Below are 22322 nucleotides of genomic sequence, written 5' to 3'. Positions count from 1 at the left end.
AAGTGAGTAATCAGTAATCAAGAGTTGTGCATATTCATTTATCTATCTTCGTTAGTCGTGCTTCCCCTCATTGCTTTGTCAACGCAGTCAACTGTTAACGTTTTGCTTTGTTGGTTCTTCTGAGCCTGATTCGGTATTAAATTTCAAATATACAAGATTCGATTGAACGTGAGATTTCAAAGTTGCGAGTTGTTTGTGTAATCCTGAGCCTGGAATGAATTCATGATGATGACGGTTTATGTACACAAGCTTAATTTTTGCCATAGCGTGGTTTAGAGTTACATTTTGTTGGAGAAAAATAAAGATTTTGTTTAACAAGGAACAATACAAAGGAAGAAACAGTAAAAAAAGTTTAGAGTTTGTTTAGTACCAAGTTTAAACACTTGTCAATCGTGGACAAACATTTATTTTGATGTGTTACATTTCATATCGTGCGACATGACGTGTTTGGTAATTGTTTATCTAGGCTTTCGGTACACTATAATTTCGGTTTTTTATGGCCAAATTTGACACAACTTTGATAATTTGAGTGAAAAAGTTTTAAGAATCGATAAATAATTTTAGAATTGGTAGACTGATGATTTTTTCTTTACCTCGTCCTAATGTACCTACATTTGTACATCGAATTTATTTATTATTAATTTGCACGCACCGGCGTACAACTTCTACTTAAATCTCATATTTTTTCCGTGATTTGTCAGACTTTGACAACCTTCATTTTTCACTCCTTTCACTAATTCCTCGGCATTTATTATCATCACACGAAAGACACAAATAAACATCAACACAATGCATGGCATGGGGTATATCTGCCATTGTTGCTTTTGATCACTGTTGTTAGTGAATTCACTTGGCTAGTATATCATAAAATTGAAAAATAGCACAGAGAACTTCACATGAATCTAATCTAATACGTACAAATTCATTACAAAAAATTCTACTCCCCAGTTGGACATATTTTTGTATGAGAGATTCGCATGTAGCAGATACACAAGTGGAATAGCATTGTTTACGGTGTGTAGATTTAAGTTGCGGAGAGTAAAATAAAATTATTTCATGTCGGGGATTCACCGTTTGGTCGAAGTATTCCCCGAAATCCGAAAACCCCGAAATGTGAAGTGAGGTGATTAATGATTGCCACTTGAACTACAAAAACTCTAACCTCTAATTTCGACCCCAACCTCTCGCCACACATGTGTCTGTCTCCAGCTAACTGAATTTCCTCAGGGGTGAATTGAATAAAGGGAATAATTCTATATATGTATGCACTCATTGTGTGCTTGATCTTGGGCGAAATTTATTTTCAAGTAATAATAGGTCCGAAAAATGGTGGTATTCATCGTCCCATAAAAGGGACAAAATTAGGGAAGCATTGTTCGTATTGTGATGACCTACTATTTAATATAGCACGTGAACAAGTAATAAATAGATGATAAAATTACTGCTATGCATCTCTTCCTTTGATATTGTGAACTTTTGCAGATTTGCGATTTATATTGTTATCCTAGATAATCCTTGCTATGAAAGAAATGCGATTTACCTAAATCCGACTGTCGCTCAGTTAGTTCAATTGTTGTTTTGTTATATTTATTACGTTTAAAAATAACTAGACTAGATCCACAGCCCACAGTTGCAAGGACAATATTATTACGTGTTATGATTGGAATTTATCGCAAATACGTGACTTACTTGACTTTGGTGCAGTTTGGGGTTTTATTTGGTCACAGAGAAGCTCTTTTTGTTGTCTCCGTCGTGTTTTAGATTCATCTCGTATAACGTTATTGGACACGTTTTTGGTCGGTTATGCAGCTCTCTTGCGTTGTGGTGTGCAATAAAATATGAAAAAGCTCTACAACATAAAACGCCACCACAAACGGTGACCAAACTTTACACACATTTTGGTCATTTGATGCCCTTGTTTACTCGAGTTTTTGCCTGATATCGAGCCCGTTATTGCAGTTGTGTAATTAAATCTACGATATTGTCATTTGAGCCAAGTTCAATCATCAGTTTGGTTTGAATTACAGGCACAATGGCTTTTTTGTTGAATTGCAACTGCAACCAGTTCATCGCTCAAGTTACATTTTTACTTTCGAGGTTGTGAAAAATTATTACCAACCGGCCAATTACACATATAACGAGTCATCATCCATCAGTACGTGTATTCATAAAAAAGTAATTGCTAAATTTTTATAGCCAAGTTTTGACTTTCATCCAAACACAGTGGTTTTTCAGCCCACTCCGAAATGGTGAAAATATCGAATTTCGTTTTAAACTGGATTTCAAAAAGTAAGTGAGACAGATGCCACATCGTCCAGTGGATGGATGCATATGTACAAGTGCTCAACACTGGGAGATCGTTTACATTTCCTTCTTGCTCCACATCTGACATTGCATATCCAGTAAATAGTAAACCAACGAGTATATCAAAGAGATATTCAAATTGTAAAAAGGAAGAAGAAACGCGTCTTTTCTCAGGAGTTTGCTCATCTCCTTTATTTCTTTGTGCAATGCAAAGCAAACCATATTTCCTGATTTTATTACTCTTTGCAGGATATACTTTTACATAAAAGTGGCAGCATTTACTCTTCAACCAAACGCATCTCAAACGTACACACTCACAGAATTTGTGGGTCTGAAACTTGTTCAGAAAATAAAACAAAGAACATTTGTTCAGAATTGGGGTCCAGATTTTGCTGGGAATCAAAACTAACCCCAAAGGTCACGCCAACCCAAGCACACATACGCACTTATGCACCCACCCCTTCATCCATTCCCAGTTTAAGAGCTTCTTTCAAGCCATATTGAGCACTTTACTTCTGTCCTGTGCCAAGAAGGATTGAAGGAGCGGAAGTAGAACTGTCCTCTCCATATAAATTCGTGGCTTATGTATTTTCACCATTACGTGACTTAATCTGCTCCGTACATCATCCACACACACGAAACTACTTTATTATTAGTGTCCCCTTCTCGTGGTGGACGAACATAAATAAAATCAGAATGAAAAATAAAGTAACTGAATCGAGATGAGAGGAGGAGGAAGACCGGAAATGTAGCCATATGAATGCATCGCATCGCATGATCATATCATTACGAACTTTGTATAATAAAATAAATGCGTCTCCATGAATGAATCTCATATGCAAAGAACTTCCTTCCTACTCTGACTAAAAACCGAGTTCAAATTTATCTTTTTTAAATTGTGGACGGCAATCAAATCAACCATAGTTCACCACTTCATCCTCATTGAATGAGAATAGAACGCGGACAATGAGATGGTAATTGTAATTATGTCGTAATTATTATAATTTACTCTCTCAAAGGGTGAGACAAGCGTCAGGTTGACTGGCGAGTAATAATGATAATATTTGTTAGTTAGTCAAATCTAATGGGGGATTGGGCATGTGTGTTTAGTAAAATATTAGACAGCTTCAAGCTGGAAAGTTCACTTTTTAAAACTTAAGCAACAAAATGAAGATCGTAAATGTCTCAATGAGGTAAACATGCCCGTGTACCCGACTTTTTTGTAATAGCTGATTTTTGCTGCACTGGGAATTCAAATAATAATAAAAAGAAATTCATCTCCATCCCATCCTTCCCTCCTCCCTCCGTGTTTTCGCTTTTAAATACGTTCACCCTGAAATTTTATGTCCGTACTAAAAATCTGTATGCACAGCTCGTCTGTCTATTTAGCTCTTAAAAGAATTACTCAAGTTTTTAGTTATCTCTCATAAGCATATTTTGTTGTAATGTTTTTAAAATCTGCTCAATTTTTGCGGTTTTTATTTACTATTGGTCCAGTCATAAAATTGCGTATGCGTAGAATAACAATCCATCTTCTCGGCTTATCTGACTGGCTGGAGGAGTTAATAACGAAGTAAATGGAATTCAAGAGCTCTCTCCTTTTATGAAAAATGAGCATACGCGCAGATAAACTGAAGGAATGCGAGTGCACAAGTTTACGTAGTCAAGTGGTGGTTAAAAGGAAGACAAACTCTTTGAAAACCAGACCATGAAAATTTGGCTTGATTTTAAGAAATTATCTCACAGCGGAAGAGGAAGTGCGTAAAACGTTACCATCATCCTCAATCCCGAAAGAAGACGAAAACTAATTTTAGTTCCTGGTCCGTGAAAAATGATGAGAACATGTTGTAAAATTCGTCTTACTTCATCTCATCACAGGATTCTAGGATTGTCATAATTCCTCATGAACAACCCCAATAAATTATACTTTTAATGATATTTGCTCTAGAAAAGGCGAAATGAGACTGAAAAGTCAGTAGCTCAAGTTATATGTACAACAAGGTGGAAGTCATCTCTATTAAAATAAATAAAACCCAGCCCAGACTTTAGACAAAAAGTAATCAAAACAGCAGAGTAAGAGTGTCGTCGTGTGGGTGTAATTGTTCAAGTGGTTCCACTTCATCCATCCTCTCGGGAGCAAATCCTATCCTCGCAAATAATATGTCAAATGGAAAACAAAAGACGAAAAGAGAATGTCGATTTGTTATATAGTTTTACTTTACTTGCACTCCTATTGTGCATGAACTGACTGACTTGCTCCCATAAAATTGATGGTTTCTTTAGACTTATACATGGACAAAGATTGTACTCATTCACTCCATGCGGTTGAAACAATAAAAGTGAGGAAATCGTCGTAAAGTTCTTTTTTCCCAAGTTAAATTGTCACTTGAGCTTGAAATGCTAAAATACAAGTCTGCGAACAACGGGTAATTCCATTGTTCTCGTTGGAAAAGTAAAAACGTTTATTTAGTTGTCACCATTACAAAATGAAGTCAGTAGGATTTTGAAAGAGTGAACATCGTGTGTTTTTCTTGGGGCGTACGAACTAAAATTTTGCTATTTAGTTCACCATTGTCTTGTTTTTCCTTCCTTCGACGAAACCAATTTTCTTTGGTTTAGGTTATTATTGTCACCTCATTTTATAGTTCAGTGGGCAAGCTTCATGTAATCTGCGTGGATTTATTTCATTTCCTAATTCCTGTAAAATAGGGGTTTATTTTAAACGAAAAGTGATTCACTCCATTTATCTAAAAGACATATCTTTGAAAAAGTGATTACAATATTTGCAAAAATGTAGCATATTATTGCATCTTGGACTGGTTCTTGGCAATAAAAATATTTCTGCAATCAACAAAAAGCACCCTGCAAGTATTTCATCTTGTTTTCAGGAAATAAGTATAATGATCCCTTCCAACCATATCATGCAAGCAAGCAATTGATGTACATACACCAACTTCTTCGCCGGCGACATAATCAACGGTAAAGAAAGAGAAATATTGAGGTTTGCATGACATGAAATATGAAATATCTTTGGGAGCGAAGGGTGTAATTAAAAAAGGCAACAAGAGTCGAAAATCGTATTTTCAAAGAGTTCCTTAAGCGCATTTGTAGAGTAAATACAATGGATGCAGAAAATTTTTGATATCATCAGTCCGCTGCTTCATTCAACTCTTTATTCGACACTATAATAACAATAATAATTGACAATGAAGGCAATCTGCATTGGAAAAATGGCTCTCTGGCTTGGCTTCAAACTAATAAACAATTATCCTCCGTAGAAAGATTGTACAGGTATCTCTTTCAGTGTGGCCATTGATGTGGTTAAGTTTTGGTATTTAGTGTGTAGCTAGCTTCCCATGAGAATGAGGATAAATCAACGTATGAAATGAATATCGTACAACAATTAGCACCCCCCACACACACAAAACCACATCTCAGTCGCGGCCAGGTACTTGAAATATGCGACAAAAGAAATTTGTAATTAGCGGAATTAAAATTGAATTTTGAAACTGTGTAGAAATAAAATCCCGCCCTACATTTCCTTCCTCAAAAATATGACAATATATTTAATAATAACTGTGGTAAACGTAATTTCAAATGTGGGACTCGTACTAGATAAGCTGTAGGTTAAGTTGCGCATCGGTTAAAGATTTTCATTTTCAAGTTCAGACATTATTCCAGCAGCCAATGAACAATAGATAGTTGTTAGAAAAATGTACCTCATACTCCATCGATTGTATTTAATCACTCCCTCGGCACAAGTATGTACGTACATTCCTTGTTTCAAACAAACTTGAAAAAAGTAGCGACATGGCAAGTGGTGGACTGGACATTGAATAATTATTCGATAAAGACTACACTTTTGCGGCTTTCGATCAGACCATGAATTTTTTTGTGTCCTATTCTTTCAGTACTTTATCCGACTTTCGGATTCCATTTTGTCATAGAAGTACCTACACAAATGGGTACACGATACATAGGTATGTAATTTTACGATACTTACTGGTACCTCAAAAATTCAGGTAGGACACGGCTTGATTGGTTTGACGACGAGGAGGTACATGCAACACCAGTCTTATTGTAACGAGCAGGGATGTTGCTGCATTTTGTGGTTGCAATTATACGTAATGAATCACATCTTCTTTTCCCTTACGGATAGGATGAATCATGTCCAAGAAGAAGAAGAAGACTTCTCGAAATCACGGCTTCATTTCATTCACGTTTTTTTATATATTTATTTAGCCGAGACTTGTCATGGATGATGTGATGCGATAGTGGAACTCATTATTCTTCAGGATTAGTCACCAACCATCTTCAACGTTTTTTAATGCACTGTCATTTTTTATTATGTTTCGCTGGTCAGCGTTGTTCATTAATTATTCTCTTTCTACCTGATCATAGTTTGCTCGCAGTAATTATAAAAAAAATAATGGAACTGCAAAAAATAATGACATTTTTTAAAATAATAATTTGATGGTTATGTGTGAAATAAGTCACGCGTTGATAATAATAATGATCTCATAAATGCAGATGCAAATTTAACCATAAATTTTACACTGGTAGATAATTTTCTGCATCTAATTTGTCGCAGGTATTCAAATTTGCAGAAGTGCATCGCATTATTTTATCCTCCTTGTCAACCATGCAGTGGTGTTAACACGAGATTGTGTTAAGATTTACACCCTGAACTTGCCCATTAGTCAAGCAACTACATAACTACATAACCTCCAAACTAAAATGCAAGTCTTGTATCTACAATTCCTTTGCAAATAATAAAATCGCCGCCATTTAACGACCAAACTCCGACAAAATTTTACAGTAATGTCGACAAGACAAACAAATTAAGTTTCTTGAAAGATAGATATTTGTATAAAGTGACCTTTTCGCACTTTACTTAAGCCATATCCGAAGGAAGTAGCAAAAAAATAGGTTTGCACAATATAATTTGCACATTATTGCTGTTCAGGGAACAATACAAAAGGGTAACAAGGCGGGTAATCGACGTGATCACTTCTATTTTTCACAGCAAGTTACGTATTAAGTAAAACGTTCATTTCGTGACTTGACTTTCAACTTTGTGAAGGCATTCTTTCTCACACCCGCGTGTATTATAGCTACATAGCCACATACCTATTTAGTAGGTGAAATAAGCTAGCGAGGGAAATTAAGTTTGTAAGAGGAAATGTTATAACGGTTTTAATCTGACTTTGGGTGCATCCTGCATTCCATTCTACAAAACAAAACCATGAAATTTATTAATAATCACAAAAAAGTTGTGTAATATAAAAATTGTGCTAAAAGCCTTGCTGATTTATCACATCCAAGTGCACTGGGTTAATTGTGTGGCGATGTGCTGTAGCGAATTTCCTTTATTACTACGACTAGCATTTGTTCATTATTGCGTAATCGTCTCTGATTTGAACTGATGCGAATTTAGCACTTAATCCTGAACACTTATTATTATTATGAAGCAAGGCTTAAATACCTTTCTCAGCTTGAAATTATATGACATCTTCTTCGCTTATTATTATTCCCTGTGGTCTTTTTTTCGCTATTACTTATACAGTTTGTCAATCTCCAAGTTGACTGATTTTGAAAGATGCGTCCTGCTAAAGGTGGTAAAAAGAAGATAAAAATTAAACATCACTTAACCTAAATTCGGCTTTTGAGAAGCAACCACACGTCCATAAACTACACTTTTCGTCGCAATAAAATCGTGCATGCTTGAATAGAAGGATTTATGATTAAATGAAAATTTGCAACTTTTTTACGACTTTCAATTAAAAATCTATCATCTCTTTTTGACCGTAAATAGGATGCTCATTTAAATAGGATTTATTACACGGGTTGTGACAATTTAAAATCCCAACTGGTACTTGTTACTGCTACATAGGTTTTAATAACATGAGGCGAACGGAGACAAGAAAAAAGTTTTTAAAAACATCTCGCCTTTTTAGCAATGGCATTCACTAAACTGTAGTCAAGTCGAATTCATGAGTGTAGTAATCAATTGTTCGGAGACCATTGACTCGTATTTTTCCTTACGAGCAGCACAAGACGCACGTCGTCGAAAAGAAAAATAGTCCAGCAGCAGGAGCAGGATGTTAGCACAGCACTTGAATTGTTTAATGAAAATGTTTGCATATGGTGAAGGCAAAACTAAATTACTTGGAGTGGTTAACTATAGTTAACTGTGTTTTATGCAATACAAACAAATGCCTTCTCTTATTCTTCACGTATTCCTTCTGTCAGTCCAACTTTAGCGATAATAGAGTAGCAAAAACTTGAACAATCGATTTCGTTGAGATGCTACTTACTTATTTTAAAAGGTGATCCGCCAAAGTTCGCTCATCCGTTCGTTAATAATAATAATAATAATGCTGAAAATTTCAGAGGGTGAGTTTTGGAAAAACGTTAAAATTACATATAAGCATGCAGAAATTATTATAATGCATCATCATTCCCCCACCAATTTAAAACCAGCTTGAGTTATTTCACTCATTCTTGTCGAGAAGGTGTTTGTTTGGTTGCATGGTTGTTGCAAACACAGACAATTAATTTATTCAAAGATGTAAAACAGGTTTGTGAAAAAATCCCATAATAGCCAAAAGTTTCCTCCTGTTGCCAACTTGCAAGTTGCAACTTCTTCATTTCCCAAGAACAATGGCCTGGGGAGCCGGATTTTTAGAAAAGCATTTTTTTAGGCAAAACATACTTACAATTCGCATTAGATAACTCGCATCACTTTGTCTCTGTTGGATAAACGGCTTCCAACTTTTATTTTAGACGGGGAAAAATAAAGAACAGAACATGCAATGATCCGGCTGAAATAAGTTGCAAATGAACAAAGCCGACTATGTCTTTGTTTTATGTCAATCTTCCGAACACGAAAGTGTACACCAACTTTTCAGCGTGTTGGTTTAAGATGGAAAAAGTGATTGAAAGAAATTCAGCGTTTACGGAGAACAATGACTTTGCCGTTGATGTGATATCAACTTTGTCAAATGTACTTTGTCATCGTGTTTCATATTTATTGAGATGTTTGAGCTTAAAACACAGCACCACACCGGTTCTATGACCCGTCATAAAATCAAAGGATTATACCAAACTTTATGGTTTAAGGGATACAAAATGTATTAAATTGTCAAATTGACATAAGCCTTCTAAACCGGCCCATCTCGATTGCAATATTTGTCATCGGTTTATTAGCATCTCCACTGCATATTCACACCCTCATTTCTTCATTTGGGCATGGACACAGACACCTTATTTCTTGGCGTTAAGTGAGACAGCCAACAAACAAATTTGGGATTATATTATGTTGTAATGGACATTGAAAATCAATCACGTTTCAGCAGTTTTTTTAGCAGTCTTTAATGTTACGTTAACAATTTGGCGAAGGCATTGACTGGATTGTTATGCACTTGGAGATCCTAATGGACAGATCATGACCAGGCAGTGGATGAGTTTCAGGTACAATTTGCGAATCACGAATTGATCGCGACTTGTTTTGTGTTGTTGTGCAATATTGATGTACGTGGGAAATTGGCGAGGGAAAGTAATTACGGTGGTGTTTGATCATGCACATGAAAAGTAATGAATCAATACATAAAACTATTCGCACATCGATATTGGATTCTTCGAAGTTGGTTTAAGGGAAAGTGGATTTTTGTAATGAACGCTCTTTGTACTTGTGCCGTTCTTGATTTCGTTACAGAGAGACAAAAAATTGTCCACAGACGTTCTTCATGTAAACATTTGTACATTATTTTTATTTGTTGAAAAGAGCGTAAAAATCGGAATTTACAAAGCCCACTGGGTCTAAATTTTTTCGTAAATTTTATAATCCACCTTGTCGTAGGATGTTATGCAGTAATTGAAATTTAGACCAGGACCAAGAAGAAACAAGTAATAAAAGTAAACCAATTACTGTGCTTCATTTCTTTTCGTTTATGCCACTCTGATTCTGGTCACTCATGGTTTTTAGTCGGGTGAGTTTTGTAGAATGATGATGATGAGATAGTCAGACAAGCCTTTGAACTTAATTGACGAAGGAAAACCTGACCTGCCAATTCCAAAAAAGAAATTGTAAACTATGCAATCTCCACTCCACACACACAACAAACAGCACCTCAGATTAAAAATTTGATCTCTTCTGTTACGATATATGTACAACAACACAGTTTTTGATCTGATTTAATGATTTAACTCCCGTTTCACCCAAATTCACAAAATCAGGTTTAAATTGGATTGATGATGTGAAAGATTGAATCATTTCTCACTGATCACATCCCATCATTCATCGGCACTCGGCAGCAGAGCAACTACTACATACACAAAATTGACATTTGACTTGATCAACCAACCACCAGCAACAAAGATAACAAATGCGTTGTCCCCTTTAATTCGTGGTCATTTAACTTGCCCATCGTGTCGTGACATCCGAATTGAAAGATTGTATGTGACATTAAATTCACTTTGATGGAAAGTAAAAAATCCTTTTGCTGATTACTACTTATTTGCGAGTGAGGGTATCATTTGAGCCTGGATTTAATAAGCGTCCTCATAAATAATTGCTACCAAATACCAACAATCATCAACCAGCTAGATAGATAAATAGTTATCAAATTCAGCCCAAGGGGCCTTACTCTAGGGGTATCGCTACATATTTATGTGTGTACATACATCTATTGCATCATTATCTTTGTACGAAATTCATGACCATTATCATCATCATGATACCCGTTTGACAACATTATTTCACCTCCGCAGTTAACTTTACTGATCAACATAACCTAACCTACAAGATACTAATATATTATGCAGTATGTATGAATATAGAAGAAGATAAGCTAAGTAAAACGATTCACTTCTTATTTCTTTCGATTGAGCTTAAAAGTTTGTACAGATGGTCAGCAGTCAAGTCAACCACGTAACATACATAACATCCCACGGAAAAATAGACAGACAGGACTACCAACAACGCCATGCAGTGCAATGGCTGACATTGACAGGATGAATTCAAATGGCAAAATTTAGTTTAAAAATCAGACAGACAAGGCAAAAAGTAATGGCAGCACGCATTTTGAATGCACAGATAAATATTAGTTGGACAATTGTCATGCAATGCAGGAAACAATGAGGCGAACCATGCAGCATACTTACTTCCGAAGAAACGAAGACGGGAACTGGCTGGCCGAGTACATTTTCATAATAGAAAAATATTTATCTACTAAATAAATAACGAAATGTTGGAAAATGCTCATGATTTGACCCTTAAAAATCTGAACGAAACTTTATTTTAAATAGGTATTTATCCTAATTTACTAATAGACGTTGAAAATACGCATGCAATAAAATCAGAGAGCAAATTCACCTCTGCTATAGAAAAAACAACGGTTTTCATTTCAATATGGTCAGAAATTCATGGAATTGCATAAAACAATTAAAAGGTGTCAGGTATAGGTTGGGCTGGTCGATTTTTAAAAGTTTATGAATGCCTCGACTTTTCTCGTCGGTTAGGTTTTGTGCTCTTTGATTAAGTATGCACTGTTGAACGAGGGTGTTGTTGTGGTTAACAAGTTCGAAGCTACGTGCTCATCAGCGACTGGCGAACCGAAATTGAAAGAATTCAATAAATCAGAGAATCAAGGGATCGCTCCATTTGTGCGATTCTACTCAAGATTAAGAATCACCTATGGTCATGAACTTTAAACTTTGAATTAGATGACAAGCACTCGGACTCGGAGGTGTGTAACTAATGTTGTTGAGAATTTAGATTATCATAATCTTTGTAGTTACTGCCACGCCGTAAATCTTGAGCAACATACATTCTACAACAAATTTGAAGAAACTTTACAAAATATAAATATCTCTAGGCCAAATTCGATAATGAGTATGCTATTTCCTTGTTGTTTTAAAAGATTATGGAAAAGCCGTAAATTTTCCTGGAGGAAAAGGAACATGCAATTCATTCAGTCTAAATTCTGGAAAACCGAATTTGGTTGCTTGTTAATTTTGTTGTGTGGCAAGCGTCTTCTTTCTGGCGTCACCCCCGCAGCGAACTTTATGATTGTCATGAATCTCAAGTAATTTTATTACACTTGCAAATAAAACGCATCTTATCTACATACAAAGTTATCTAAAATATGCAGAAAGAAAGTGCAACTAATTTTCATACAAATCTAAATGTGTTTTATAACGAGATGATGAAAGATAAGCACTTTTGCCACGGGGTAATAGACACCATCCATTTTTTCAATAACATTTCTGGGCATCAAGTCCAATAACGTGTCACATAATAATTCCTATCAATAGTTCGAATCTAAAATATTTTTTGCTGGCTTCAATCTTGTTAGCAAAATGAGACAAAAGTCGGATTATTTCGCATTAGTAATTGTATACGTACATACATAAATGGTATTTATCCGATAGCTAAAGTCACAAAAATGCTTATACAATGGTATTTATCGGCTTAAAAATTCGAATATCTGACACCACGATGAGTAATTGATCAGAAATCAGCACTAACCAACCAACCAGTTAACATTCATGTCGATGATTCAATCCGCTAAAGGAAAACCAAAGTATGAATGATTAAGTTGAAATTTTAGTAATGACAACTGCAGTCCCTCGAAGCAACATTATTTCGAAATGATTTTACAAAACGAAATACTTTTGGATTGCATCTTTAAAAACTTTTGCCGAGCTCGAAGAAGACTCGCCAGAGCTCCACTGTAATTACGAAAAACGTCGAAGGTTGGCTGGTTGGTTTTAAAGTTCTCATTTCTGCGTAATCCTCTGCTGCACTTTGTACTTAACCTGTTCAAATGGCAACATGCATACGTCCACGTCGTCATGAAGAAGACATGAGACGACACATATGTATGCACACACTGGTTAAATAACCTGAGAAATAATACAAACGAGAAATGGAAATGATTACCGGGTGCATGTGAGTGAATAGTTTTGCGTGGCAATTTTCTCACACTCGAAACGCCATCATACATAGTTCAAAAAGTCTGGCGTGACTGGAGGTTTCACATTATTGAGCATTGTTAAACTAGAAGTTGTTGGACTGTGGTAATCTCAATAATAAAAGTAATCTCTTCTTCTTGGAGATCTTGTAAAATCTCATTTTGCTTCATGTCTCATGAAATCTCATTTAATGCAATGTGACGGAAAATGTGATATTTTCCTGTCTGATGGCTCCATATGTTAAAGGCATTTCTCATAACTGCTCGACTAGTTACTGAATGATTATGTTATTGTTATGCTGCTGCTTAAAAGTCAATATTGTGAAAAATTTGTATGTATAACTTGATGGTCATTGTTATTTTATTTTAATTTTTCAGGTGTATCCGCCTCTGGAGAAAATAGTCATCTCCAGGCCCCCCGTTTTATAACGCAGCCCTCTGCAGCCGGAAGCATTGTGAGTGAGGGTCGCACGAAAATTCTTCAATGTCATGCACTCGGTAAGTTACGGGTTTTTGTAATTTTATAGTGAAGTCATGTAGGCCATGAGTTTAAGAAAAAACAATTCTTATTCATGTGTACTCCACAAAAAATACAGAATTATCCATAATGATATTTTTATGGTGGCAAAATATGTGCAATCTGGAAGATTTATAAAAAACATGCATTTATTGTCTCTAATCTAAAATTTTTAGTTTTCTGTTAAAAGCAATTTTTCATTAATGTCTGTCTGTAGCGTTAGCCAAGATAAATAGATAATTGCGACGGCAAACCGTACATTTGTACAGCAATTAAAACCTATTTGAACTTGGTGCAGCAAATTACTTACCTGCAACTCCCACGGAAAGTAATCATTATCCATCCATCTATCCACTATTTTTCTCATCATAATAAATTTCTTTTGATCCGTCATAATTCTGCCGAGTTCACCCTCACCTCATTTAATTTGGACGTCATTAGTGATGAACTCAGTCAGTCAGTCTGTTAGGTGAACTGAAGGTTTGCTTTATTTGTAATGATAAGTATCTCAGATTGCTCGCCGAAATTGTTCTTCTTATTTAGCTTCGAAATTTTGAGAAGTTGCTTTTCACCAGAAAAAAATGCCCTAAGTAATTTCTACTCCTTTTAAATACATAAATAAATGACAAGAATTTAATGAATGTGGGAATGTTTTCAGAGCTGAATAGAAAATTAATGGATTTCACAACAGTTGAAAAGTTTGGTACTTCTTAGTTGCAAACTCGTCAGTCATTTCTAGGGTTGCCATCCGATCGGATAGGATAGGATAGGATAAAAATAATTTTTATCCAATCGGATAAGTCCACTGTTCGGATAATCCGAGTCGGATAATTTCAGAAATATTATCCTATCCGATATCCGTCGGATATCCGACGGATAGGATAGGATAATAAAATTAATTAGGAAAAAACACAAAAATTTTAAATAATGCCAACAATTGTCGGGTATTCAATTTACATACATATGCTCTATTAAAATTAAATATGTCAAGTGAGCTGAGCAGACTGAACTACTAAGGGAGTTGTAGGAATTAGAAGTGATACGTATGTATGTATTTGACAAACGTCTTTCCGTAAGTCTCCACTTTTCTTTATTATTTTGAATAGGTATGATACGCACTACGCAGTATGTAATCAGTTCAATTTAATACACAATGTCAATATTCAACTTAATTACGTCAAAGCACCCACAGAACTAGATTGATTCTCTAAGCAATGGGAAAATAACCTTATATTACCACAAATGGAACCGTTTTGTGTCTGACATGGTAATAATTTTACACCTGCTAGCTTTACTAAGATTTGTCTGGAATTACTTAAATATATCCTGGCTGATAATGAAATACAATTGGAGATGAAATATTTACTTTACTTTCGCACATACAACGTGCACAAATTACACGTAACTCGTCATTTCAAAATTATCCGATATCCGTCGGATAATTTGAAAAAATTATCCTCTCCGACGGATAGCCGAATCGTATTTTTGCTCATCCTATCCGACATTATCCGATCCTATCCGATCGGATAGGATAATCTCGGATAAAAACGGCAACCCTAGTCATTTCTCATCTCGTGTACTACTAAATAGTGCAATTGTGCCGATTGACATCTCGTATTTTCAAGAAGTGTGTGAAATCACATCACACACAAAATAAATATCTTCTCGTTATCTCCTCTGGTTGATGACACCTTCTCAGTTACGATATGATTTATCAATTCAACAGTACTCCACCATTTCTTAAAAAAATGTGGTAAAAAGCTGCGAATTTTTGTGACAGGCGGACTGGCTTATCCTTGGCTAAAAACATACTTATGTATTTACCCTGCACCCGCATCACTTGACAATTCCATACATAAATCATACTTTTTTACCAGGGGAGAGGACATCACATCATTCAATGGGAGTATTAGAAAAGCATACATATCATTTATTTGACGGGAGGCAAGAGGTTCATAGCAAATAGGATTAGAAATAAATTTGCAGTGTCGGAGTGGAATCGTGGTGAAAAGTAAATGGTTTTGCAGCAGAATGAGAATAACAAGCTTTTGAAAATTATTTATTGCTCAGCCCAACTCTTTTACTGATCCTAATGAATTTATGGTATCTTGGGTGTCATGCGAATTATTTTATGGGTTTTTGAATAATGGAGTAAGAGAAGAGGAAGATATGGGATGAATGGCTTCACTTGTGATATGTGGCACTTTTGGTAATTGAATCTTAATGGATGGATGGTTCGTTGGGTGGTCGATGATCTTATTCCCCATTGTGTTCAAGTTCAGGATTTCATATTTTTCTTTAAAAGTGATGCCATTGTTTCATTAACTTTTCAATTTTCGTAGTTAATTCGCACTCGAAATTGTAATGTTCTCACCAGAATTCTTCTACTCAAGCAGAGAGCCGAATAGATAATATTATAATGTCTCAATTGTCCAGTTCCGGTTTTCCATCATGCCTCCCCGTGTCATCTCTCATGCTTAATTCCCATTTGCATTATATGATAATGCCATATTCCACACTCATTGTGAGAAGAAGGATTCATAAATAATGTATCTCTTTCTATGCTTTATTGACCACCCACAACAATGTTCGCAGCCCATTATATCACGTATTATTATGCAACAAGGTACATAAGACCAGACTTTCAAGGGTCATTTATTGCTCGCTGGAATGGAAATGGATATAATTACGGTGGGAATTGCTGTTGGTTTTGTGAAGGGTAATCTTAAAAGGATGTCGTGGTTTAGAGATTTCAATGTTTAAAAATTACTCCATTGTGAAGAATTTTTCCGGTGTGCATACATAAAAATTCGCTAAATATCGCATCACGATATGGAATTCTGTATGGTCTCGTATTCATTAAATACACGGGAAGAAATAGTCAAATAACTTAATATTTAATTATTATGGGACAACTAAAATTACAAGTTCCTCGTAACGAGGATGATGAATAAACAATGCCCCAACGAAACGAACACTACTGCATTTAGACATTTCAGAAATTTATTATATGGAGTCATTTACCTTTATGAGCTCCTCACGTTTTGGTTAACTAAGCAAGAAAGAAAAATAATTGTGCACGTGTCAATAGATTTTTTGCCTGGTGTGCTGCTGAAAATGAGATATATTGTATCATATCGTATCATATCACACTTTTATAAGTAACACAGGAGAAAATGCACAACCAGAAGGAGGGATTTGTTTGATGGCTTCATTAAATAAACTGTAGCTGTTAAAGGAAAATGAGAACAATGCCGATTCCATACGTCTCATCAGTCCAGGGAAGCCAATCAAATTTTCCATCACGCTCTGCAACATAGTTACATTACAACTTTACTATTATCGTCAATTTCTATTTCTTTGATTGAGAAGAAGGAAGAATGGCAGCCAAATTTCTGTTCATTCTTCTTCGTCTATTACTTTATCGATTTTCTTAGGCACGAGCTACATAAATTATCTTGTGATTGAATTGCGTATTTATTTACATAAGTTCGGATAGGAAAGAAACCTTCAAATTCACAATATTTTTTGGTGATTTACTTCAAAATGAGTGAAATGAATTTCAAAGTGGCATGATCACAGGCCATGTCGCAGTTTAACCTCGAATTCTCCCTGGCAGAGGAGGAGTGGTGGTTTTCTTTCATCCGTCATTATTGAATGTGTCGTGACCATTATAAAGCCACCAGTATTGAAATGAAACCAATACAATATTCCACCTTCCAGCAAAACGCACCATGTAATTTAAAGTCGGTATAAAATTCACTGCTTTTGAATCGTGCCCATATTGAAATGATACCAGCGTATTCCACGAAGGGAACACAAATTTGTTGCATTTTTATGACTGCGTAAGCGATACGTACAACGTACGTACGCATCCCTTAGATCTAGTTCAGAGCAGCAGGTCGTTCGTGACACAAAGGATGGAAATTAAATGTGGCACATGTGGCATGAAATTAGATAGCTGCAGTTCGTACTTTGAATAAAATTGGGCATGAACTATGTGTATCAGTCCAACCCTGCCTTGTGGGGACGTGTCTCCAGTTTTTTTTGTCATTGAGTCATGTTAAAACGATATGTGTGTGGGTAGTGGTGTGCATTATGTATCCAATCGAATTTATTTTGACGAACTGGTTTATATCGAAAATCAAGACACATTAATTTATTTGGTTGGTGATGCTAGTGGTGATTGACGAGAATGCCTTCATGACAGTTGGACAGGTCTCGTGTTGACAAATTTTAGGGAGGAGGTGTCCATGTCAGAGTTTTGATCATATCATACATATCGTGCAGGCAAAGGTTGTAGTGAAAATTCAATGGCGTTCCTTACTGGACAACCCATGGTGGTTCAACGTTCAAAAACAGGGTTTGCACGAGAATTTGCAATTTATTCTGATATTGTTCATGAATTAACCTTGTCTCGCAATATCTCGATTACAGTATTTCGAAATTTTATATTTGCATGATAAAAGATGAAAAATAAGGTGGAAACTTTACAAAATGTGTAGACCCCCTCATAACCAATCAATACATATTTGAAACACCTCTCGTGCATTATTACATCATTTTGGACCGGACGCACACCACAAACACGAAACGCACACACAATAACGAAAGAACAACAGACCATGTATTGTACAGAAGAGGAACACAAACGGATATATTTTCTCTCTAGGAAAGTGTCGAATACCAAAATTAAATTTATGTGTGGGTTGGACTGAATTGGAAACGGTGGCCTTATGAAGTTTTACTCATTCAAAACGAAACATGAAGCCCTCCTGGTTAGTTCGGCATGACAAACATTTGTTACTTTCAAACTTTTACAAATGAGGAGGGTTCATAGGTCCAGGTTGCTTCTGGACGAAGAAGAGGGTGCAATCCAACGCTCCTCCTGAATGTAATTGACAGGCCGGCTAACTAAAAATGGTGGTTGACTCTACTTTTCCTCCATTCAGCACCATTTTAACAAGTCAGCCAACACATTAAAAGCCTCATATTGCACTTGCACTTGAGACCATTATTACCACACACACATGGTTCCGAAAAAAGAGGGCTTACATACACCCAAATTGACTAATGGACCTTTATTATGGCGAATATTTTAATATGGATGGAGTGCCGAGTTCCTTCCTTCCTAGTTCTATTTCCTTCTTGATGCCCAAGTGAAGTGGCTTTCACTGGATAAGTACATACCGCTTTCATAATGGAGCCGTTAACATGTTTCTCATTTGTCCGTATACATACCGGTTTATTTACATTCGATCAAATACTTACATTCGCCATCGTCGCCCCACACAAACGGAACTTTCTTCAATGTCATTCACTTCACTCACTGTTCTTTTTTAATCGAAATCAATAACTTGCGTGACACGCACAGAACGACGACAAAATGAGACGACGAGACTTCAATTGTATTATTTTGCAAGCTGGATTTTCCCATCGAATGCATGTATTTCCATCAAAAATCAAATCAATCGAATTGAGTGGTGGGAAGAAGATAAAGGAAAAATTGGCATGGGTTTCTAGTGAATAAGCGATTTTGACAAGTCAGCCTTCAATGCGTTACTTTTACTGAATCTCATCATCCTTGCACATTTTATATTGAGAGGAAGGTTGAAGGTTCGCCCATTGTTGGGGAAATATTAATCAATCATGATTAGGATTATGATTCCTGTCAATAATAAATAAATAAAATACGTAGTGAATATTTTCAAAGCATATCATTTTTTGTACTTGGTTGTTCCCTGCCATCCGATAATGGATGGATTAGAATTCTCATAATGCTGGGTTAAGGCCCAAAGGGTCGCTTTAACTGAAACTGAATGAATCAAAAAGTCACAACTATTCAAAACATGCATTATAATTGATGATGCATGAAATATTGTTAAGTAGATAGATACACTTTCCGATAGTGCAAGCCCAGTTTGTTACTATTATTAGCGTTATAAATTATGCATATGTATCCATATTTAAATACATACGTATGCATTTAGGTGCTGATAATGGATCGAACGAATTGTAACGCACTTTTGATTTCTAATTCAAGTTCATGATCGATTATGAAGCTTTACAGTGGAACTTAAAGTGAAGTTGTCCACCCCCTCTTGAAATTTTAACATTCTAAAATAGGACTTGTGAAATTGACAGCTAAAAAGTGCAGTAAAAAATGTCTGTCATCGAAATACTGAAGACTCAGCTTGTGCAGACACACACAACAACAATTTATTTTTCCTATGCTTAAGTCTCATAATCTCATTTTGCTGCTTGGCGAGCGAGGTGGCTTATGACTCCATTCTTTTATTGCATAAGTCATAATTTCATATGGCATTTATACCCAAGAAGATTATACTTGGTGGAATATGTATGAGAAATATTATTATTATGAAAGTGAGTGTTTTGTTGTGCTGGGGTGACGGTGGGGTTAAGTCCAACAATAAATCGTGGCCCTCCTCTGGGTTAAGCTTGAGTGACCAACCCCATCTCACTATCAGTGAGGATATACTTTTACGTAGTCATGTCCCAATGCGAGTTCAACCCTTCTTCATCCCGTGATGAGATATGCGATGAGAAATGCAGTTTATTCCCAAACAAATAGTAAGTAAAAAAGCGAGCACGATCGAAAATAGTTACGTACTTTTCTGATTATGACGATGAGAGCGAGCGAGTGACTGACAACGATCTGGTGGCTGTATGGTCATTGAAATTAAAAAGAGATAGACAGAGGACCGAGGGGCACAGAGATGAGTCGTTGAATCACATCTGCTTAAAGAATTTATTGGAGTGAGAGGGGAAGTGACAGTTGGAACGATCGGAGGATCTTTCACCGGAAGGATTATCTTTAGTTTTAGTTCTGGTTTGATGAGCATTCGCTATTAATTTCTGAGAATGCGATACTACAAATATGTGCTTAGAGGACTTGAAAATGTGTTTAAAGTTGGCCCATGAATTTTAGGGGAGTATACAATGTAGTTGGTAGTTAGTGATGGGACATAATCTGATTTTGATCAAAAATCGTGTCATTGTCCGTACAGTAATCGCTAACCGTTAACCGATTGAGATTGATATTGAAGTATTTTTAAGCTTGACCGGAATTGCGTAAGGTAGCCGCTTGTTACTGACATTGACATTCATATTGCTGTGCTAATTGAAGCGTACGTGATCATCTCGATATGTTACTCTGATTTTAATGACAATGACACGAATGATTTTCTGATAGCGAATAATTAAATTCAGAACTACATATTTCGCCTCTGACGTTGAGTCGTGATAATTTTTGATCCACAGCATGATGCTTTATCATTATCTAGTAGACCTTATATAGAAATGATTAGCCAATTGTCGATTCACATTATTTCCTCAACTATGCATTGTCATTAGGTTCAGATTATAGGTTTACATTTTTGAATTTGCACTGACTAAATCTCAAAGAAAACTGACATTCTTTCTTTCACTTTGGTGCATTATTACTTTCCATGTTACCGTTCCCAGTTTCTATCTGTACAAGAATTGGACGCAATGCAATCAGGTGAGGAATGCACTCAGACATTTCAGAGGAAGATAATGAATACCATAATCTTTTATTCCATTGTCCCTTCGTCTCACTCTCTATTGCAGCATTTCGTCTATACGAAGGTCGCTCCATGAAAGAAATGAAATGAACAAGACGAACCATCACTTTACATTTTGACACAGGAATCCGAACATTGGATCAAAGCATATTTTTGAAACTGAGAATGTGTCAGTAACTCAGCTTCATAAAAAATAACTCGTTCCTCACCTTTTAAAAATATTTCCTAAAATAGTTTCACCTTCAAAATATGTCGCTTCAAGCTCACCATCACCACATTTTGTACCCAAAGTTTTTCTCAGCTTGATTATTGTCAGCGAGTAGTCAGATCCACATCGTCATATATGTAAGTGTTTAGTTTATAAGTAAAAAATATAATTCTCCGTGAAGTAAGAACCAAAATTAACCTGCTGAGACAAGCCGTTCATGGAGGTTGGCTTTTATTCATGTCCTCACAAAAGGAGTCCTGTGGATGAAGGCGAGGGTTGACAGAATTCAAATTAAATCCATGTTACTGTTGATATTGCTTTTATTTTCTTTTGAATAATTTGAACGTACAAGGTCAACCTGCAAGTATAAATATACTGTAAAAAAGTGTATGTACTAGCTGTTGGGGCATACATTATTTTATGTACAGGAGGAAAAACACTGGTCTGAAAAGTCGAAGCAATTACAAACAATGACAAAGTGTCTCTTTGTTTTTAAGTCTACGTGTGTAAAAAGTAATGAGGATTTTATACCCTGGAAGATGGCAACTTATGGGCTGTAAGATGACCAGATTATAAGACTAAACTGTTTCAAGGTACATTTGGCTTGGCTATGGTCTATTATCTCACGATTTTCAATAAGTTCGTGACGGCATGCGTACATATGTACACCTTGATCAAAATGGTTTCACTCTGGCTGGAGGGATGGAGATTAGAAAAAGTCTGAGGGATGGATATTCAGAGAGACTTCTTGC

General features: G+C 35.9%; 1 protein-coding gene across 4 annotated transcripts in view; it reads left to right on the top strand.

The window, feature by feature from the left end:
* LOC110848259 (protein sidekick) overlaps window positions 1–22322 on the top strand; it is a 52552-nt gene that overhangs the window by 13146 nt on the left and 17084 nt on the right. For all 4 annotated transcript variants that reach the window (XM_035851446.1, XM_022095430.2, XM_035851447.1 and 1 more), the window contains exon 2: window positions 13659–13778. In XM_035851446.1, coding sequence (XP_035707339.1) covers window positions 13659–13778 — 120 coding nt within the window. The remainder of the gene's footprint in view (window positions 1–13658; window positions 13779–22322) is intronic.

This window comes from Folsomia candida, unplaced genomic scaffold, assembly GCF_002217175.1.
Source record: "Folsomia candida strain VU population unplaced genomic scaffold, ASM221717v1 Fcan01_Sc004, whole genome shotgun sequence".
Lineage (NCBI taxonomy): Eukaryota > Metazoa > Arthropoda > Collembola > Entomobryomorpha > Isotomidae > Folsomia > Folsomia candida.
Note: the sequence above shows the minus strand (reverse complement) of the source record. Positions and strands in the feature narration are given on the sequence as shown.